At 40.8% G+C, this 22,365-nt stretch overlaps 1 protein-coding gene across 5 annotated transcripts in view; it reads right to left on the reverse strand.

Moving 5' to 3' along the window:
* Positions 1–4,591: 4,591 nt before the first annotated feature.
* LOC150044723 (zinc finger protein 809-like) overlaps positions 4,592–22,365 on the reverse strand; it is a 32,382-nt gene continuing 14,608 nt past the window's right edge. Inside the window, exons 2-7 of one of the 5 annotated variants that reach the window (XR_016533068.1) lie at positions 19,388–19,446; positions 16,495–16,621; positions 15,721–15,807; positions 14,346–14,446; positions 5,653–5,861; positions 4,592–5,137 (exon numbers count right to left, since the gene is read on the reverse strand). Coding sequence is in view for 3 of the 5 variants with exons in the window: in XM_090321036.1 (XP_090177162.1) it covers positions 5,817–5,861; positions 14,346–14,446; positions 15,721–15,807; positions 16,495–16,621; positions 19,388–19,402 (375 nt within the window). In the remaining 2 variants the exon portion in view is untranslated. Of the gene's footprint in view, positions 5,862–8,230; positions 8,301–14,345; positions 14,447–15,720; positions 15,808–16,494; positions 16,622–19,387; positions 19,447–22,365 lie in introns of all 5 variants that reach the window. The other 4 variants (XR_016533067.1, XM_090321036.1, XM_090321038.1 and 1 more) reach the window with 4 other exon arrangements.

The raw sequence follows: 22,365 nt of genomic DNA on the forward strand, positions 1-22,365 counted from the left end.
CCGGCTTTTTTCTATGTATGTGGTACCAAGGAATTGAACCCGGGTCTTCATGCATGCTAGGCAAGCACTTTAACCACTAGGCCAAACTCCCGGCCCCCACTTCCACCTGTTTTTGTTCTATGTCTATGGTGCTGAGGAATGGAACCCAAGTCTCTGTGCATGCTAGGCAAGCACTCTACCACTAGGCCAAACCCCGGCCCAACATTTTGCTTTTTAATATTATTCTTCTTTTTTTTCTTTTTTTTGGTGGGTCCTCAGGCTTGAAGTATGGGCCACACACTGTCTCTGAGCTCTTTAGCTCAAGGCTACTGCCCTACCCCTAGGTTTGGGTGTTGTCCCTGTGCTCTCCAGCTCAAGGTTACTGCCCTACTCTTTTTTTTTATTTTTTATATTTTTATTTTTATTTTGCCAGTCCTGGGCTTGGGCTCAAGGCCTGAGCACTGTCCTTGGACTTTCTCAAGGCTAGATCTCTACCACTTGAGCCTCAGCACCACTTCTGGCTTTTTTCTATGTATGTGGTACCGAGGAATCGAACCCGGGTCTTCATGCATGCTAGGCAAGCACTTTAACCACTAGGCCAAACTCCCAGCCCCACTGCCCTACTCTTGAGCCTAGTTGCACATCCCATTTTCTATAGGTTACTTGCAGATAAAATTCTCAGGCATTTTTGTACCCAGGCTGGCTTTGAACCTTCATCCTCAGATCTCAGCCTCCTGAATAGCTAGTATTACAGGCATGAGGCACCTTGCCTGGTTTTTAAGTTGTCAGCCTCAGAACAAAATGCTGCATTTGTTTTCCTAGTAAATGGGATTACAGGCCTGAAAATATACCTTGTTCATTAGACAGGATTTTTTTGGGAAAAGATGATCAAATCCACTGAGTTGAAGATACATAATCTATACACACTTACACATCTCAAAGGGATAAGGTCTAATAAGTTATTTATTTTCCACGGAGGTTATACTGCCTGAGCAATCTGTATTGTTCTTTACATTATAATTGTTATTATAAAAGTGATTTACAGGGCCTGGAATGTAGCCTAGAGGTAGAATGCTCATGCACAAAGCCCCAGGTTCAAGTTTTCAGTACCACATACACAGAAAAGGCAGGAAGTGGTGCTGTGGTTCAAGTGGCAGAGTGCTAGCCTTCAGCCATCTCCCCAATTTAATACATTTTAAGGGGTAGTTTAATTAATACTAATCACATCACCTACATTTTACCACCAGATGTCCATGGCAGTATGCAAGGAAAAAGGACGAAGATGGTCCACTCACTCCATCTGACTAGGTACAGATGAACAGGTTTTCTGATAGCTTACTTTTTTTCACCATGTGTGGACCCTCCCTAAGGCCTGTCCCACCATGGAAACCCAGAGCTGCATCTTTGCCAGTTCCCTTCTCATCCCCAAAGATGGTCAAACAGGAATACGGTTTCCAGGTCCCCTCTCTTGGCATTTGATTACCTAAAGAGTTTTAAAAGACAGACTGAGTTTCTGGCATTCATAAAAAATTCACATTTAAATTTTGATACTTATCTCCAAGCTTAACTCAAGGAAATAAATTCCAAATTCCCTAGTATCTCTGGGCTAAACAAGATACAATGCTTACAATGTATATAGCTCTCTGCATTACAATAACAGATTTTGTTTTTAAATGCAGATTTCAGAATCTTTAAAAAATCCAATTAATCGGTTCCTCTTTAAAATAATGCAATACTCTTTTGAGACATTGGAAAACATTTAAACCTAATAATTTTCTTGAAGTTTAGAATTAGATTTACACAATTGCCTTCGTGTTTCAAGGAGGAGCTCATCCAGCATGCTGACAATTTAACCTTGAACACGTTCCCTCACACCCATTCATACACACATTCATACTCAAAGATCTTAAAGCGCGCAAAATTAATATCAGCTGTACCTTCTCCGGAAGTTTGTGTCAAGACAGCTTTGCCAATTTTATTCCTGCACGTGAGAACCAGGTTGAAAACAAAACTTTTACAAGGCAACTTAATTACATTTTTGCCTCGTGATAGACTGCTTGCCTAGCATGCATGATGACCCGGGTTCCATTCCTAGGTACCATATACATAGAAAAAAGCTGGAAGTGGTGCTGAGGCTCAAGTGGTAGAGCTCTAGCCTTGAGAAAGTCCAAGGACAGTGCTCAGGCCCTGAGCCCAAGCCCAAGAGTGACAAAAAAAAAAAAAAAAAAACGAAAACAAAAAAAGCAAGGGACAAGCAATGAATGGTAGATGAGACCTTTTATATAAAAGGAGGAAATTAGAAGCAGTACAATTTCCCCCTGACAATGTGGAAAACTCCATTAGAAAGAATTTCAAAATACTAAAATGAAAAATGAGTCCCTATGCAAGAGCCTGCTTGAACCTGTCAGAAAGTTGAAAGACTCAGGCCTGACTATGTTATCTGAAGCTGGATGCGGGCTTGTATGGGGAAAACACAGGCACAGGTAGGCACCTCCATCTCTAATACATCTCTGTTTACTTGACAAGGTTTCCCTCAAATGTCTACATCTCTCAACTCTGTACTCTAAGTCATAAACAGAAACTTCTCCCATCCACCACTGCAAAGGAATTTGCAATGGTTTGGCATTTTCTGACTGCGGGTGTCTTTTACACACTCCTACATTAAGAACATTCATACAATACAGCCACCACCCTCATGTTCACAGTCTGGTGTGTGATATGGAACATCCTGACCAGGTTTGTTATTTAGAAACACACACGCACACGCGCACACACACACACACACACACACACACACACACACAGCTTGAATGAGTAAATGTGTCATTCCAGAATGAATTAAAAGTGTCAGTTTTATTGACACTCTTGGCTAGGAGTCTCTGGTTGGTGGATAAAGATGGAGACACTGAATGTAGTGCTGAAGAAAGAGAAAATGAGGCATAGGAAGTAATATCAGATATGAGCTGCTATTATTTTGTTGCTGACTGCACTGTTCTCAGTAGTATTGCAGAATTATACAAATGCCTGGGGCCTGTTCTGGCCAAGATAACTTCAAGATCATTTTGGGAATTTTTTTTTTTTGGCCAGTTCTGGGCTTACCTCCGGGCCTGAGCACTGTCCTTGGACTTTCTCAAGGCTAGAGCTCTACCACTTGAGCATCAGCACTATTTTTGGCTTTTTTCTATGTATGTGTTAAGGAGAAATCAAACCTGAGTCTTGGTGTATGCTAGGCAAGCACGCTAACACTAGGCCAAACTTCCGGCCCCAGGAAATTTTTTATATAGTAAACCAATAATATTTCAGATATCTCTGATGTAGAGTAGTAGTATTCATTTTATATATATGTTTTATTTGCATATTATTTATTATATAATATATAATTATATATACTATGATTATTAGTTATATAACTGAGATTCTCTTATCTCTGAATCCTCAGTGGCTAGGATTAGAGCTGTGAGCCACCAGTAGCCAACACAAGGTTTTCCATTGTATGGAGACTGAATTTTGGCCCTGGTTCCTGATGAAAGTTCTGAAGTATCTGATGGTATGTTAGTACATCACTGAAGACATGTCGTAGCAAAACATAGTTTTTATACAGTAAGGAAAAGGATAAAAGAAGGAAGCCAGATACCAGTGCCTCAACTTGTACTCCTAGCTGCTCATTAGACTGAGATCTGAGGTTACCAGTTCAAAACCAGCCCAATAATGAGAGTCTCTTGTCTCCCATAAATTTCCAAAAGCTGCTCTGTGGCTCAAGTGGTAGAGTAAAAATTGTGAACAAAAAGCTGTGGGACAGCACTGTGACCAAGAATCAAGCAAAAGTACAAACAAAAACAAAAAATTACAGCTTTTGTCTTTCAACATCAAGGGTCCTATCTTAGCACAGTGTATATTCTCCATTTCCTGGATTACCGTGGCTCTCTGTATTCACCAGTAAATCTCACAGATTTACACCCCCAAATGCCGGTCTCTCTGTGTCCCCCCACTCAGGAGCCATGTAGTGGGACATTAGATTGTACGAGGAAAAGAACACTGTTTTCTGCTCAAGAATTGTTCAGGAGCTGGGTGAATCGTATTGTGAGTGTAATCCTAGCTACTCAGGAGGCTGAGATCTGAGGATCAAGGTTCAAGCCAGGATGGGCACAAAAGGACCTGAAATTCCAGTTAATCTCTAGAAAAAGGGGAAATTGGGCTAGGCTCAAGGGTAGGGTAGCCTTGACCTGAAGAGATCAGGGACACTTCCCAGGAAAGGGGTAGGGCAGTAGCCTTGAGCTGAAGAGCTCAGGGATAGTGCCCAGGCTGAGTTCAAGCCTCATGACCCACCAAAAAAAAAATTCTGCTGGGTGGGAGTTTGGCCTAGTGGTAGAATGCTTGCCTAGCATGCACGAAGACACAGTTTGATTCCTCAGTACCACATACAGAGAAAAAGCCCAAAGTGCTGGCATGCTTTTAAGTGGTAGAGTGCGAACATTGAGGAAAGCCCAAAGTCAGTGCTCAGGCCCCAAGTTCATTTTTCATGATTGCCACCCCCAAGAGAAAAGAATTGTATAACATAATTCAACTTTTAGTGAAACAGTTCTTGGTATAAGCATGAGACAGCAGACAGCAGTCATTACCAAACATAAATATTTGCCAGGAACATTGGGTGGGGGAGTGGGAGAGGGTGGGAGGAGGCAGACTCTAACACTACATTGGCTCAAAGTTGCCTGCAGACAGAAAGGCTAATTCAGGGTCCACAGAGGTATCTACCACCTTATGAAAGACACGGGGTTCTTCCTGACTCTCACTTAATGAGTGTCGTAAACTTAAGATCGGAGAAATTTAACATTAACCCCACAGGTGTTGTTATCCTGCCAATCAAGCTTTGCCAATTTCAACTATTTTTAGCAAATCTAAATGGTGTTAAAGTCAATGGAAGAAATTCTGCTTATTCTTCTTCTTTGGAAGTATCTCTAGGTAGATGTGCTACATTCTGGGTTAAGAACAAGTTGAGAGTTCGTACAATTCAACACTGAGATGGGCTTTTCTACAAATGAAAAGCTGCACAGCATGCACAGGATTCTGCAGTAGTGATGGCTCCAGATCTCCATCTGTCACAACACTGGTGGCTTCTAGGTACAGAGCTGTGGGGTGAGTGCATTCTGTAGGCCCAAATCTGAGAATGGAAATAAATACAAGTTTATCAAGGAAGTTCTGAGGTAACACAATGCCATGAGGAATTAAGGGAAAAAGCTGTAGAATGTGAATTTGGACTGAACATTGATAGAAAGTAGGGTGTTTTTAATGAGTGGCTAAGCCTGTTTTCTTTCTAAAAGAGAACACACATTACCTGGAAGAGAATATCCATAAAAGGCCATTGTGCCAAACTGGTAGTAATAAGGACACACTGCGGGCTTGGAGTTTAGCCTAGTGGTAAAGTGCTTGCCTAGCATGCACGAGGACCCTGGTTCAATTCCTTGGTACCATATACATAGAAAAAAGCCAGAAGTGGTGTTGTGCTTCAAGTGGCAGAGCTTTAGCCTTGAGAAAGCCTAAGGACAGTGCTCAGGCCCTAAGTTCATGGCCCAGGACTGGCAAAAAACAAAAAAGGACACACCACAATCACCAGCCCAGGAGACCTTCGCCAGGGACTGTGGGTCCATGTACACTCACAAGCTCTCAGGCGCTTACACAAGGACTCCCCCGCATTGTTCTTGGTCTGAGAGGTCACAGGTTGTTCCTGCTGGTCAAGGAGAAGGTGTAAACCCAGGAGCAAGTCCGAAGAGGGCATGTTGAACATCACGTAGAACATGAGTTCATGCAGGGTGTGTCTGTTCTTGGTATCATAGAAATCATCAGGAGAAAAGTCCATCCACATTGTGAAGATGGAACAAAGAGTGCTGTGGGCAAATTAGTGATAAGACAGTGAGCAGCTGCCCTCCCTATCATCAGGACCTCCCACCATAGCCCATTTCTCCCATGATTCCCATGGAGAGGCTGTTCATCTTAGATGCGCATATGCAACTAGTGAAAGAAGTAGACAATCCTGAAAGCGGGATGCTTGAGCAAAAGAGCAATGAGATTCTCACCTCCTGTGAAGCGCTCAAAAACTAGAAGGGGCACAGTGACAAACTGGTAATGTGTTTGACTTGAGCAAAAGAGCTTAAAGACAGTGCCCAGGCCTTGATTTCAAGCCCCAAAACTGAAGGAGAAAAAAAAATCATCAAATATTGGGCTGGGCGGGGAGTTTGGCCTAGTGGTCGAGTGCTTGCCTAGCATGCACGAAGACCCGGGTTCGATTTCTCGCTACCACATACATGGAAAACACCGGAAGTGGTGCTGAGGCTGAAGTGGTAGAGCTCTAGCCTTAGGAAAGGCCAAGGATAGTGCTCAGGCCCTGAGCTCAAGCCCAGGACTGGCAAAAAAAAAAAAAAAAAAAAAAAAAAAAAAAACGAAACCAAAAACACTGGGCTGGGAGTTTGGCCTAGTGGTAGAGTGCTTGCTTAGCAGTCACGAAGATCTATGTTCGATTCCTTGTTACCACATACATAGAAAAAAGCCAGAAGTGGTGCTGAGGCTCAAGTGGTAGAACTCTCGCCTTGAGAAAGCCCAATGACAATGCTCAGGGCCTGAGCTCAAGCCCAAGACTGGCAAAAACATCTCAAATAAACAGTGAGGAAAATAGACTATATACTCCAGATGAAAGATTAAATTAACAAATAATAAATATGGTCAAAAAAAGTTCTTTGAAATTTGTAAGTGGGGAATGTAGTAAAAAAATGATTCATTTCTAACCACTCTTGTATTATTTCATTTGAAATCTTTAACTGCTTTTGAACTAAACAGACATGTTAGTATTTTAGTGAAAAAAACCAGTTATACATGTATTTTAATCTGAATTCCGTATTTTATAATTTGCCTTTTGGTAAGTCATTCTCTTTTCATATAAAACACGTGTAACCCCTTTGCTTAATACTTCACATAATTCCAGTATGTGATTATATCATAACTCCTCAAGTTCTTTTCTCCCATCCCCCTCCTCTCTATCCTAGTGCTTAAACTCAAGGCATCACTTATGCTAGGCAGGTGCTCTACCAGCTGAGCTGCACACCCTGCTCTTTTACTTTTACTCATTTTTATACAAGGGTTTGTGTTTATGACAAGGTCATCTTGCACCAAAATCTTTCTTTTTACACTTTCTAAGTACCTCAGCTAAAAAGCACAATGCACTGGGTTCACCTATTGATTGCAATGCGGTATTGTGAAAATTTGCATAATCCTCAGTTTCTCAGTATCTTTTTTTTTTTTGTGGGACATGGGACTTGACTGGGCCTGGGTATTGTCCCTGAGCTTTCAGCTCATACCTACCACCCTATCCCTGGACAGATGGCTCCACTTCCCTTTTTCAGAATCAGAATCAGGGTAAGGTTATGGACAATATTATTTATAAGTAGTTTGAAAAAAGGAGACTATAGTATTAGCAGTAATTATCCTGCAGTTTTTTTTCTTTTTGTTGCCACTCCTGGGACTTGATTTCAGGGCTTGGGCACTGTCCTTCGCCTTTGAGCTACAGCAACACTTCCAGCTTTTTCTGTGTATGTGGTACAAAGGAAATGAACCCAGGCCTTTGCGCATGCTAGGCAACCACACTAACCACTAAGCCACACTCCCAGCCCCCTGCACTACTGGTACTTTATATTACTAAATAATGAAGATAACACATCATTTCCCCTTCTTTGGTCACCAGAACCAATGCATAAAGTCTAACTCTCAAGAAGGTTTAGCACTGGATCTGAACTGAAGAAGAGGCTTACCTGCAGGGTCTTCCTCCTGACTACATATGTTATATCTTTTCCTATTTCAGGATGTGCAGACACAAACATTGCCAAGAATGTTCTTCAGTCACTCCTGTATCAGACTAGATTGTGCTATGTGCTGTGTGTTGTTTGGATATGGTTTGGCCTAAAGGTTCATATTCTGGAGGCTTTTTCCTGACTGCGGCAGTGTTGATAGATGGTGAAACCTTTCCAAGATATGGCCTTAGAAAGGTAAAAGTTTGTGTACACCACACTGTAAATGCTTTCAGCACCACTCAGGCCCTGTGTTGCCCCATGTGGTTTCATGTATTTTAACTATAATCCAAACCTCTGAATCCTAGAAGTTTTCTCCTGTATTATGAATATTATGTATGCTGAAATAGATACTGTGAAGGAAATGGGAGCACCCTGGCTGTACACAAGAAGAGACAGGACAATTCTATCCTCCTCACCATCCAAATCAATCACATTCATGTGACTTAGTCCACTGGCATTGTCATTTCCACCTCTTCCTGCATCCCCCTGTAATAATATGAAAGAGATTACAGTGAGAATGAGGCGGCCTTGGGTCAAAGAACACAGGTGCATCCATAGTTGACTGGTGTCAGCCAGAGACATGAGTTCCTTGAGCATCCCGTTAGAATCTGTCACCTGCCTGGTGTGGGTGGCTCGCATCTATAATCCTAGCTCCTCAGGAGGCTGCGATCTGAGGATTGTGGTTCAAAGCCAGCCTGGGCACTTAAGTCTGTCAAAATCTTATCTTTAACCACCAGAAAACCAGAAATGACTCTGTGGCTTAAGTGATAGAGAGATATCCTTCAGCTGAAGAGTTCAGGGACAGCTCCCAGGTCTAGAGTGTAAGCCCATGACTGACCAAAAAAAAAAAAAAAAAGGAAACGTGAGGCTTACTAGTTTGGTTAGAAGTCATAGTTAGTTTTCTTAGCCTTGGAAACTTTAACAAAAGCTCAGATAGCTTTCGTTTCAAGCCATCACATCTTCATGTAAATTGATGAGCTAGACATTCTGTCTCTACTTGCCTTTACTTGTGCAAGTGCCTGTATAAATAAACGAACTGAACTATGGCATGTGCTGGTCAGTCCACATGACATTTGAACGCTGAGAGCCCACCTGGCAACAGTTTTCTCTATTGGTATCTTTTTCTCCATATCCTACTATCTTCTCTCAGAAACTGCTAAATCCACCTGGTCCGTGGCAGATGATATTAGAAAACAGAGAAACTGAATAAGTCAAGGTTACTGCTACCAAGAAACACATGACTTTCACAGTCGAGCATGGAGGAATCTTTTTTGTATCTTTAAAATTCACTTATTTGATCCTTTGAAAATACATTGAAGGAGTTACATAGAAAATGTTTGCTTATTTATTTTTCTTGGTTTTTGGGCATGAACTATGAACCTGAATGCTAAGTAAACTGAAGTTTATTAATTATATACGTTTTTGTGATCAAATTGCAATTCATTGGAAAAAGAGATAAAAAGGCAATGCTTGAATTTCACACCAATACTTTTGATTTGTCCTCTTCATTTGTCCCTTGCTTAGGAAGAGAATTAAGCAAGGTTCCAGAGGCAACTAGGAAGATATAGATTGACCGTTAGTAAAATGAGACTGTCTGCTGCTTAGGATCATTCAGGATCATTTGTCAGTGTGGATATGGGTCAAGAATATAGAGGAAAGGAGGAAAAAATACAAGAGACAAACAGATGGTGTTCAAGAGGACTACAGCACAAGCCAGCAGTCCAAGAAGGCTGTGAGCTTAACACTGTAGCCTCATTTATTTCCAAAAAAGGCTTATATACTTTTCTTGAAACCAGGAAACTGCCAGGGGTTACATTCATATGGTAAATCTCAGATCACTTAAACCAGGGAACTGCCAGGGGTTACATTCAGAGGGTAAATTTCAGATCAGTTAAGTAGGACAAGGCAATAAAGCAATAAATCAAAGAGATCAGGGAGTTCACAATGCAGACAATGTAGCACCAGCTTGTTTCTTAGTGTGGTTATCTAACTCAGATGTGCAGGTTCAAGGGACAGCCTGAGCACAAGAGCTCAGGGACAATTTCCACAACTGAGGAAAAAAGAAGAATTTCCCCAGAACCTTCATTGGCTCTAGTTCAGGGACCCCACTGCTGGGCGGCCACAGACAAAGTTTTCTGCCATAATATTCTGGATTAGTTGATGATGATTTCGACCTCACAGGTGGACATTCCTCACAGCAACAAGAACAACCTGTCCAATGTATTACAGTAGATCCAGGAATTGACATCTGACTGGAAGAGGCTCAGTGGCTAATAAGTAATGATTAGTTTACAATAAATTGTTTTGAATGCGAGCACAGTGGTTCATGCCTGTAATCCTAGCTACTCAGGAGGCTGAGATCTGAGGATTGAGGTTCAAAGCCAGCCTGGGCACTAAACACCTAAACACCATGACACTTTTATCTTCAATTGAACTCTAGAAAAGAGAAAATGGGGCATGGCTCAAGGGGTAAGGGGGTAGCCCTGAGCAGAAGAGCTCACACACAATACCCAGGACCAGAGTTCAAGACCCAAGTCCCACAATGAAAAAAAAATTGTTTTGTAAACCAGGTGTGGTGGGTCAGGCCTGTCATCCTAGCTATTCAGGAGTCTCAAATGGGAAGACTGCAGTTCAAAGCCAGCCCAGGCACTAAAGAACAAGAGTCCCTTCTCTCCAATTGGAGATGGGAAGTAGCACTGTGGCACCAAGGGTAGGGCAGTAGCCTTGAGCTAAAGAGTTCAGGGACAATACTGAGACCCAGAGGTACGGCAGGAGCCTAGAGGTGGAGATCTCATTGACAGTGCTCAGGCCCAGAGTTCAAAGCCCCACAATTGCCAAAAAAATTGTTTCTTGGGGGACAGAAATGGGGACCAAGACATGAGAAAGGGTATCAATGTAGGTGAAGTAATGCCCCCTCCATCTGGCGAATGTAATGAAACCCTTCTATTAATTACAATAAAATATATATGGAGAAAAATTGTTTCTTGCCCATAATAATTGCATGAATGGTGGAGTATAGTGTAACTTTTGTTGTTGATGGTCATGGGGCTTGAGCTCAGCCAGGATGCTGTCCATAAGGTCTTCAGCTCAAGGTTACTACCCTACCCTTGAGCCAAGCCCCATTTCCTGTTTTCTAGAGGTTAATAGGAGACAAGAGGCTCAGATCCCTTTGTGTACTAGCTGGCTTTGAGCCTTGATCCTCAGATCTCAGCCAACTGAGTAGCTAGGATTACAGTCGTGAGCCACCACAGCAGCAGCAGCAGCCGGCCAGCGGAAGTATATGATACACATCCCTTAATCACCTAAAACCAGAAGGAATTGGCACATAGCTCAAGTGGTAGGATGGTAATCTTGAACTGACATGCTCAGAGACAACACCAGGTCCAAGAGTTCAATCCCCACAAACAACAGTAATGTCTGATTGCTGAGTAAAACTTTCCACATTTGTTATATTCATAAGGTTTCTCTCCTGTGTGTGTTCGCTGATGAACGTTAAAGCTTGACTTATGGCTGAAACATTTTCCACATGTGTTACATTGATAAGGTTTCTCTCCTGTGTGTGTTCGCTGATGGATAGTAAGTTTTGATTTCTGAGGGAAAGACTTTTCACAAATTTTACATTCATGAAGTTTCTCTCCAGTGTGTTCTCTGATGAACATTAAAGCTTGACTTTCGCATGAAGGACTTTCCACACTTGTCACATTCATAAGGTTTCTCTCCCGTGTGTGTTCTCTGATGACGCTTAAGGCCTGACGCATAACCGAAAAACTTTCCACATTTGTTACATTCATAAGGTTTCTCTCCTGTGTGTTTCCTTTGATGACCAGAAAGGTATGACTTTAAGGTGAAACACTGTCCACAAATGTTACATTCATAAGGTTTCTCTCCTGTGTGTGTTCTCTCATGCTTAGTAAGTTTTGATTTCTCAGTGAAAGATTTTCCACAAATGTTACACTCATAAGGTTTCTCTCCTGTGTGTGTTCTCTCATGGTTAGTAAGTTTTGATTTCTCAGTGAAAGACTTTCCACAAATGTTACATTCATAAGGTTTCTCTCCTGTGTGTGTTCTTTGATGAATAGAAAGGTAAGACTTAAAGGGGAAAGACTTTCCACATTTGTTACATTCATAACATCTCTCTCCTGTGTGTGTTCTCTGATGAACATGAAGGGTTGAGTTATTTATGAAAGACTTTCCACATTGGTTACATGCATAAGGTTTCTCTCCTGTGTGTGTTCTCTCATGGTTAGTAAGTTTTGATTTCTCAGTGAAAGACTTTCCACAAATGTTACATTCATAAGGTTTCTCTCCTGTGTGTATTCTCTCATGCCTAGTAAGTTTTGATTTGTCATTGAAAGACTTTCCACAAATGTTACATTCATAAGGTTTCTCTCCTGTGTGTATTCTCTCATGCTTAGTAAGTATTGATTTGTCATTGAAAGACTTTCCACAAATGTTACATTCATAAGGTTTCTCTCCTGTGTGTGTTCTCTGATGAACATGAAGGGTTGACTTTTTCCTGAAAGACTTTCCACAAATGTTACATTCATAAGGTTTCTCTCCTGTGTGTGTTCTCTGATGAACATGAAGGGTTGACTTTTTCCTGAAAGATTTTCCACATTCGTTACATTCGTAAGGTTTCTCTCCTGTGGGTGCTCTCTCATGGTCAGTAAGTTTTGATTTCTGAGTTAAAGACTTTCCACAAATGTTACATTCATAAGGTTTCTCTTCTGTGTGTGTTCCTTGATGAATATGAAGGTTTGAGTTTCTCGCGAAAGACTTTCCACACTTGTTACATTCATAAGGTTTCTCTCCTGAGTGTGTTCTCTGATGAACATTAAAGCTTGACTTGTCCCGAAAACACTTTCCACATTCCTTACATTCATAAGGTTTCTCTCCTGGGTGTATTCTCTGATGAACCTTAAAGTGTGACTTTTCTGTGAAAGACTTTCCGTATTTCTTATACTCATAAGATCTCTCTCCTGTGTGTGTTCTCTGATGATCATAAAGGCTTACCTTCCGCGCGAAAGATTTTCCACATTTGCTACATTCATAGGGTTTCTCTCCTGTGTGTGTTCTTTTATGAACAGAAAGGTATGACTGAAAAGTGAAAGACTTTCCACATTCCTTACATTCATAAGGTTTCTCTCCTGTGTGTGTTCGCTGATGGACAGTAAGTTTTGATTTCTTAGTGAAAGACTTTCCACAAATGATACATTCATGAGGTTTCTCTCCTGTGTGTGTTCTTTGATGAACAGAAAGGTATGACTTGAAGGTGAAACACTTCCCACATTTATTACATTCATAAGGTTTCTCTCCTGTGTGTGTTCTCTCATGGTTAGTAAGTTTTGATTTCTCATTGTAAGACTTCCCACACTTGTTACATTCATAAGGTTTCTTTCCTGTGTGTGTTCTCTGATGAAGCTGAAAGCTTGACCTATAACCGAAAAACTTTCCACATTCCTTACACTCATAAGTCTTCTCTCCTCTGTGTTTTCTTTGATGAACAGAAAGGTGTGACTTAAAGGTGAAAGACTTGCCACATTCCTTACATTCATAAGGTTTCTCTCCTGTATGCATTCTCTGATGAAAACAAAGTTGTAACTTACTGGTCACATTCCCACATTTATTGCATTCATAAGGTTTCTCTCCTGTGTCTGTTCTTTGATGAACACAAAGTTCTTTCTTCTGGGTGAAAAGACTTCCCACTTTTGTAACATTCATATAATGATTCTCTCCTGTGTGTGTTCCCTGATGCAAAGCAAGGTATGACTTCTGTCTGAAAAACTTCCCACAGTTGTCACACTCATGAGGATTCTCTCCCTTTTGTATTCTCTGATGGGTATTGAGAGCAACCTTCTGACTGGAATTTTTCCTACATTCCTCATATTCACAGACTTTCTCTTCTGTGGGCATCTGAGGTTGAAAAGTTGGGTCTGACTTCTGAGAGACAGATTTTGCCCATTTGCTATACTCGAAGTTCTTGGAATATGTGCTCTGAGGTCTTGTAAAGTGTCCTTCCTTACTGAATGATTGCTCACATTTAGTACATGTACAAGAATTCTGTCCTGTGTACGTCTTCAGATGTGTAGTGACTGCAGGTATTAAGTTGTATGTTTTTCCACATATAGTACATTCAGAAGAGTTTGTCCCTCCCAGAAATATTTCTTGGGCAAGGACAACAGATTTATCATACTCTTCTCTATATTTTTCATGGCTATCAGAGGACTTTGTCATACCAAGCCAATTAGGTCTCAAGAATTTACTCTCTGGGTTTAGTACCTTGTCATCGCCACCAAACTGAAAATACTGCAGCTTAATTGGCATATACTTTTGACTCAAATGCTTTGAAGATCTAGTAGATTCTTCAGTCATAGGCCTGTATACAGAATGCATCTCTTCTGGCTTACTAGAGAGAAGCACATTCTGACACTCAATGAATTCCTTGGTCCTGATCTCTAAGGAGTTTGCATTATTCCTAATTAGCTCTGGTTTTTGTTTGGAGCTCCAATGAAAACTCGTTACTAATCTTACTTTTTCCTCAATGGTGTTACAATTTGTGACTGTTACTTCACACACATTTTCATGTGGACTTTCTAGATATGTATTAATCACATCCTCCATTTCCCGGACATCTAAAGCAAGTCACAGAAAAAAAATATAAAAATATAAGTGAGATACAAAGATTCACTAAATTTAAAGATATTTTTTTCCCATGGGAACTGTAAGAGATTTTGAAGTATCTAAGTGGGAACTGATATGAGAAATATATGATTTCCTCCATATAAATTGAGGACGGAATACTGAGATTTTACCATGGAAAATAATATTCTTCTGCAATTCAGTTTTTTCTTCTTTTTTATATGTCCTTTTTACTCAGATTATTCAACTACACATTACTAGAGTTTTAAGCTAAGCACTTTAGTATTTTTAGAGCTTTGTTCAGATGCTGTTTTACTTATCATTGGGGAATAGCTTGTTTGTTTTATTTATTTATTTATTTATTGCCAGTCCTGAGGCATGAACTGAAAGACGGAGAACAGACTGTGGGCTTTCTCAAGGTTAGATCTCTAGTACTTGAGACACAGCAACAGTTCTGACTTTTTCTTTGAATGTGTTGCCGAGGAACTGAACTTGATCTTCCTACATGCTAGACAAACACTCTACCACTAGACCAAACTCCAGGCCTACTTTTCTTATAATCATCTCTATATATATTGATGTTTTCCTTCTCAACCGTTAGGGGAAGTACAGCAGTATTTGTATATGCAGAGACCATTAGAGTGGTTTAGACTTTCCTTCGCTATTCACTGAAGCAGGAATGGTTCCTGAGAGTAAGGATTTATAGCTACATCTCTTTTAACTTCTCACTAAAAATCTTAGGGAATTTCAAAATGCTTTTCTCTTAATTTTAGACCAACCCCCATCAAAATTGCTTTTCTGTCATTCCAGTCAGAACCATGGAAGACGAGATACTCCAGCTGACCATCTAGTTAATCATCTTATCTGGACCAAAACTTTTGGTTTTGGAGCACAATCTCTGCCTACCACCAGAAGCTACTTTACTTATGAGAGAATAACACCCTGGAGTACTTATTTCATTAACCTGCATAGCCCTACTTTCAAAAAAAAGGAATCTCTTTTTACACTTTTAATTTTCTTTTTTTGTTTTAGAGTAATTTCCACAAAGAAGAAGAGAATTGATAACTTTAACTTAATGCCACACTGAATTTAGGATGTCTCCATACAAATTCTTTATTGACAAGTCTTTGAGACAACAGATCACCTAGTTCTCTGCCACATGTAGGACTCAGGAAAAATAATAATATTGCTGAATATACCACAACTTGGAGCTACTAACTGATTCTTGGATCTAACAGCAACCACTGTGCAAGATGCATTAGCTCACCTATGAAATTCTTCTCTAAGGTTTCTCCTATCCATAGTTCATCTTGCTCCAGCTTGAGAATCAATTCAGGTTTGTAAACACAATGCCCTGTTAATAAGAAATAGTTGAGAACCATTGATTATCTGGGTTATCAGAGCTCAGACATCCTATTCACACAGTTGCTTTTGAATCCCGTTTCTCATTTCTCACATGGTTGACTTTCTCCCAGCTTTGAATTTATTTTGCTGGTTTTGTGACCTCAACCTGATCAGCTCTTTTGCTCGACCCTAACATTCTATCAGTTTGATGTCCACTTTCACTTCTAGTTTTTGAGAGGTTAATTGGAGATAAGCATCTCATGGGGAATTTCTGTCCTTGCTGGTTAAAAACTAAAATCATCAGATTTCAGCCTCTTGAATAGCTAAGATCAGAGATATAAACCCATGTACAAGGTATCAGATTTGCATCATAAATACATGCTTGAAATGGTTTCCAAATCATTCTTACAACAGTGATACATGTCCTATTCTATAGTGAATATCCACCCATAATAATTACATCAGCTTTGGGAAGAAAGTCAATTATTGACACAGAGATTTATCAAAATGTTCCTTTGACTTCTTGAAGAATGAGGAATACAAATGCCTGTAGAGTTTCATAATGTAGTTGATGTTTATCTTAGACAGAAATGGCATTTCACATGGAATGGAATCTTACACATAAATAACAAAACATTCATATATCTACTAAAAAATAACGGATTTAAACTTGAAAGTTAATGTGACTTTTGCTCACCCAAGAACACCAGGTTGCTGTAGGTCTCCAGCATTACATCTCTATACAGGGTCCTCTGAGCAACATCCAGGTCTTGCCACTCCTCCCAGCTGAAATCCACAGCTACATCATCAAATGACACCAGCTTCTGTGAGGGAACATTTATTTCTATAAATTAATTATCCCTGAGTCATGAGAACACCAACTCCATCTGTTTTTGTCTCGATATGAAATGTGTGGGTCTTGCTGTGTTGCTTACTCAAAGGGAGAACTAAACATCAAAGTAGAAATATTTGTTTCTATATTAGTAATTATAAATAATTATAAATTATAAATATAAAAAGTCCTTAATATATCAGAACACATTTCTAGTGCTAGCAATAGAGATATGGCAACAATTCTTAGGAGCTAGGGTCAGAAGAGGGTGTTGAGCTTATAATGAGAAAACTTATCAATTTTCTGGTATTTTCACATTGTGCCTAAATGAATAGTCTATTCAGATCTATTAAAAAGTACTCTAAAGCTGGGCGCAGTGGCTCATGCCTGCAATCTTAGGTACTCTGGAGGTTGAGGTCTGAGATCAGTTCAAGGCCAGCCCAAGCACTACAAAGCCTACAAAGTGTGTGACACTTTTCTCCAATTATTAATTTGAAAATGAGAAGTGGGGCTGTGGTTCAAGGGTAAAGCAGTACCCTGCAGCTGAAGATCTCACGGACAAAGCCCAGGCCCTGGGGTAGGGTGGTAGGTTGAGCTAAAGAGCTCAGGGAGAGAGCCCAAGCCCTGAGTTCAAACCCCATGACCCTCCCTCCCTAAAAAAAAAGTACTCCTGTAGTGGTACTGTGGCTCAAGGGGTAAGGTGGTAGCCTTGAGCTACAAAACTCAGGGACAGTGACCGGGCTCAAAGTTCAAATCACAGGATGCACAGAAAAAAAAAGTGTCTACCCTTGCATGGGCAGAAGTTTGGCCTGGTGGTAGAATGCTTGCCAAGCATATACAAGACCCTGGTTCAATTATTCAATATTTCACACACAGAAAAAATGCTGGAAGAGGTGCTGTGGCTCAAGTGGCAGAGCTCTAGCCTTGAGCCAAGACAGTGCTCAAGCCCTGAGTTCAAGCCCCAGATGTGGCAAATAAAAAAATATCCTCAAAGGGTCAGGAGTGTAGCCTAGTGGTAGAATGCTCACTAAGCATACACGAAGACCTGGGTTTGATTCCTCAATATCACATACATAGAAAAAAGTGGCATTGTGACACAAGTGGCAGATGGCTACCCTTGAGCAAAAAGTGTTCAAGGACAGTGACCAGGCCCTAAGTTCAAGCCCCTTAACTGGCAAAAAAAAAAAAAAAAATGTTCGCAAAAACAATCAGGACACCTTGTGGATTATATATCACATTAGTAGCTCAGCAAAATGCACAGTGTCCAGGTGGATGTTAGAGGAAGTAACTATACTCAAGAAGTAGCTAATGAAAGCCAGCGCAGTGACTCACAATTGTAATCCTAGCTATTCAGGATGCTGAGATCTGACAATCAGTTCAAAGCCAGCCCAGGCATTAAAGAACCTGAGCCTCTTATCTCCAATTAATCAATAGACAATGGGAAATGGGGCTGTGGCTCAAGGCATAGGGCAAGAGCTTTGAGCTGAAAAGCTCAGAGACATTGCCCACCCCAAGGAGTTGGGCAGTAGTCTTGAGCTGAAGAGCTCAGGGACAGCACCCAAGGCCACGTTCAAGTCTAATGACCCCCCAAAAAAATAAAAAATGGAAAAAAAGAACTGAATAATGAGGAAGGGGAAGGAGGTCCTTATAAAATTTGAGTTATTTACCGCAATAGAAATATCCTCTCTTAAACATTTCTGTTATTAAATTTCTAAACATCGAAGTGTGGTCATAGATACCAATACTGATAAATAAAAAAGAATTGCTAGCATGAACTTCTGTGAAATCTCTTACTTCTTACAATGCAGAATACATGTTGCAGGGGAATAAAATATTTATTTACCAGATTTGCATTTTAAAAGGTCTTGAAGGAAAGAGGGAGGTACACTGATAGACACATAAGGAATATTCAAGATAACAAAAGAAAAATGTGATCTATGATCACAAGAAGGACAGATAAATAAAAAAGAGGAATGTGATCTAAAAGTACATAGTGGAATTTTTTTGGTGTATCATGGGGCTTAAACTGTGGGTATGGGCACTGTCCCTGAGCTTGTCAGCTCAAGGGTAGTCCCCTATCACTTGAATCACTGTGCCAGTACCTGTTTACTTGTGGCCCACTGGAGATAAGAGTTTCATGGACCTTTTTGTACTTTTAAATGTTCAGGCAAGAAAAACAAAACATAAATACTTCTGGGTCAGGACTGGTATCCTACCCTAGCTACTAAAGAGACGGAGGCCTGGAAGTCAACCTGGGTAGAAAACTCAAACTAATCAGCTAATAAACAGGTTGGAGTCATGGCTTAAATGATAGTACCAGCAGTGAAAGAAGGAGCTGACTGTGATGAGTGTGAGTTTAATCTCCAGTAGTAGTATAAGAAAGTCATGATGGAGACAGAGGCAGGTGTATCACATGTTTCTAAGATAGACACCAATTGTGGAAGCAAAGCAAGTCCTCATCTCAGACATAAGGTGAAAAGAAAAACAAATGTCAGAGACTCAAGGGGAACAACGTGGCAGGGAAAAGAATGAAGAAGAGGGACAAGAATGGTGTAGAGAGGAGATGAAACAAGAGAAAAGGAAATGAGGAAAAGAGGAGGGGAGGAAGAGAGTCTGCCTACCAAATACACAAAAAAGCTAGAAGTGGTATTGTGACTCAAGTGGTAGAGTGCTAACCTTGAGGAAGTTTAAGGACAGTGCCCAGGCCCTCACTTCAAGCCCCAGGATGGCAAAAATAAAGAAAGAAGAAACAACTCACCAGAGATTCTTTCATTCTTTCTTCCTGTTGACAATGACCACAAGATTCTGGAAGTATAGCTGGGAGAGAAGGCAAATGAAGTAGTCAAAGAAGAGCCTGTGTGATTTTTGCCCCAGATTTTCCTGCTCAAACATTATACATGGGCTGGGCGCCATGGCTCCATCCTGTAATCCTAGCTACTCAGGAGGTTGAGATCAGAAGATGGAGGTTTGAAGCCGCCCGAGCACTAAAGAACGTGAGATTCTTATCCCCAATAATTCACTAGAAAATGGGAAATGGGGTGGTGGCTGGAGGGGTAGGATGGTAGCCTTGAGCTGAAGAGCTCAGGGACAGTACCCATACACAGAGTTCAAATCCCATGATCTGAAGAAAAAAAAAAAGAGCTTGAGCACTGTCCTTGGCTTCTCATAAGGAAAGAGCTCTATCACTTGAGCCACAGCACCACTTCCAGCTTTTTTTTTCTCTGTATATGGTACCGAGGAATTGAACCAGACTCTTCATGCCTATTAGGCAAGCACTCTACCAGTAGGCTAAACTCCCAATCCTGAAATATTTTTCTGGTAATATACAGGATCCTAGGACTCCACTGGACATTTGTGCTCTGCATCATTCATTTACATATTCAAAATCCATGAAAAGCATGCATGGTAAGGTATTTTGCATCCAAAGTTTTTCAGGGAAAATGTATACAGTACATATGCCTTGTGTTATAATGTTGCTGCAAAGGTGGTCAAATGGCACATTTACCAGTATCCAGATATGCAGACTACCCTTGTGCCATGACTCACAATTTGCTACTTAACAAGCTTTGGCCAAAGAGACATCAGTAAACATGGCGCAAACACAGGCCTAGACATTCCTGATGCTCACTTCCATCAACAGTCACATGAAGAACCTTGGCCATGCTGCTGGAGATACAGGGCCTAATAAAGACTCATCATAAAATAATGCTCACAGGACTGACTCAATCCCAACCAACCATGCTCAGCCAAAAAGAAGCAGAATTACAGTCTCACTAGCTGGGCTGGCTTTGAGGGCTGTGCTGGCTTTGAACAGACATCCTCAGGTCTCAGCCTCTTGAGTACCTAGGATAATATAAATGAGACACCACAACCGTCTCATTTTACTTCATGTAAAACAGGCTCATTATCCTAGTGGAGAAACTGTCATTTGCCCAGAACATAAATAATGAGAACAGTATCCATATTGGTAACGTTCTCAAGTGGAAAAAGCTATAGAAAATGCAGAGGTAAAAAACAGGATCACCAGAATTTTTAAAGGAGTCCTTACTATTAATTGACTTCATTTCCCAAAAAGAACTTCCTAAGTGACATAATACTTTTTTGAGCAGGTTGTGATAATAAGCTAATACTAGCTAATACTTCAGCATATATAACAGCTGCAAATCATATAACCTAGAGCAAGACACATTACCTCAACTATTCTTCTGTAATTTTTCTTATAATGCCAAAGAGAGAACGCACACTAGATAGGATAGTGGGGAAAGGCTGAACACATTCATCACAATAATATTAAGGATTAGTACATAAAGGTACTTTTAGTTTTGACAATTACCCTTCCACCCTAAACCACAGCATCATGTCCCCTCTGAAAACTCGGGTCTGGCTTATTCCTCAGTCCAGCACAATTGCCCTCTTCAAAGTTGGTCTAAACTTTCTCACACCACCAAGTGATTGATAGTGTGGAGGAAAGACTATCACATGAATCATGCATTCTGAGAAGTAGAACCAATTATTATTTAAGGCAAAGAAAGCTAAAAACATCATCGCCTGTTGGTGTTTTTGGAGGGCTGCTCTGTAAGGTTGTCAGAGGTGACAAAGTCTGTCCTTTCAGGAGGGAGATTGCTATTCAGAACTTCCTCACAGGGGTTTCTTAGAGCATAGTACATCACCTCTATTGTTCTTCAAAGACATGGTGGTTGGGGGTATCTGGATGAATGTGGGTAGAGGAGTGAAGTTTGGGGTAGGTCAATATTGCTGTGAACCTTGATTGCTTGCCTCAAACTCTTTTCAATTTGCATGGCTCTTCTAGGATCTGAGAAATTCCTCTCAGTAGCTCTAGGCTACATACCTAGGGGACCTCAGACTTATCTTGCCAGACCTTATCCATTAAACTATGGAATAAATCTTTTGTTTCCCTCCCTCATATCTGAGATCCAGTGCTTCTCTTTGGGAACCTGTAAATGGGGTGCTATGAGGTGCAATAAAGAGAACTGAAATGCCATTCTCTGACTGCTGTGAGAGGACCAAGAAAGAACAAGTGCTATTAGCATTGCAAAGACCCAAGGTTCAACCCTTAATGTGAGGTAATCAGAGCCTAACAAGCCTAGTGAGCAAGGTGGCTCATGCCTGTAATCCTTAACTGCTCAGGAGGCTGAGATCTGAGGATCTCAGTTCAAAGCCTGCCCAGGCACTAAAGTCCCTGAGACTCTTATCTCCAGTTAAGCACTAGAAAACAGGATATAGGGCTGGCACTCAGGGTAAGGGCAGTCATTGAGGCCCAGGAATAGGGTGACAGCCTTGAAGTGAAGAGCTAAGGAACAATGCCCAGGCCAGGGTTCAAGCCCTGCGACCTCCCACCCGGGACACACAAAAAACCCATACACAAAACAAAGGTTCCAGTAACATGGTAACATCAATTATTTTTTTCTTGTAATGTATAGAGGGGTTACAGTTATATTGGCCAGATAGTAGATGCATTCATTACTTCTCACACATTGATACCACTTCTCCTGTTTTTGTCCCCATTTCCCTCCCCTCACCCCCTCCCGATAACATCAATTCTTTTGAAACAAAGGACTTTTACTATGGCAGTTACATATTACTCAGCAGTATGTCAGGGTACATTCCTCTGAAAACAGGATCTAGGGTGTGGGGTCATGGAGAAACTGGGGTTTGTAATGTCTGTAAGGACTGGATTAGATTATGGTTAGCACTATCAGCTAGTTTAGCTCCCTG

The sequence above is a fragment of the Megascapheus bottae genome, chromosome 29 (assembly GCF_031878675.1).
Source record: "Megascapheus bottae isolate mThoBot1 chromosome 29, mThoBot2.hap1, whole genome shotgun sequence".
In the NCBI taxonomy this organism is placed as follows: Eukaryota; Metazoa; Chordata; class Mammalia; order Rodentia; family Geomyidae; genus Megascapheus; species Megascapheus bottae.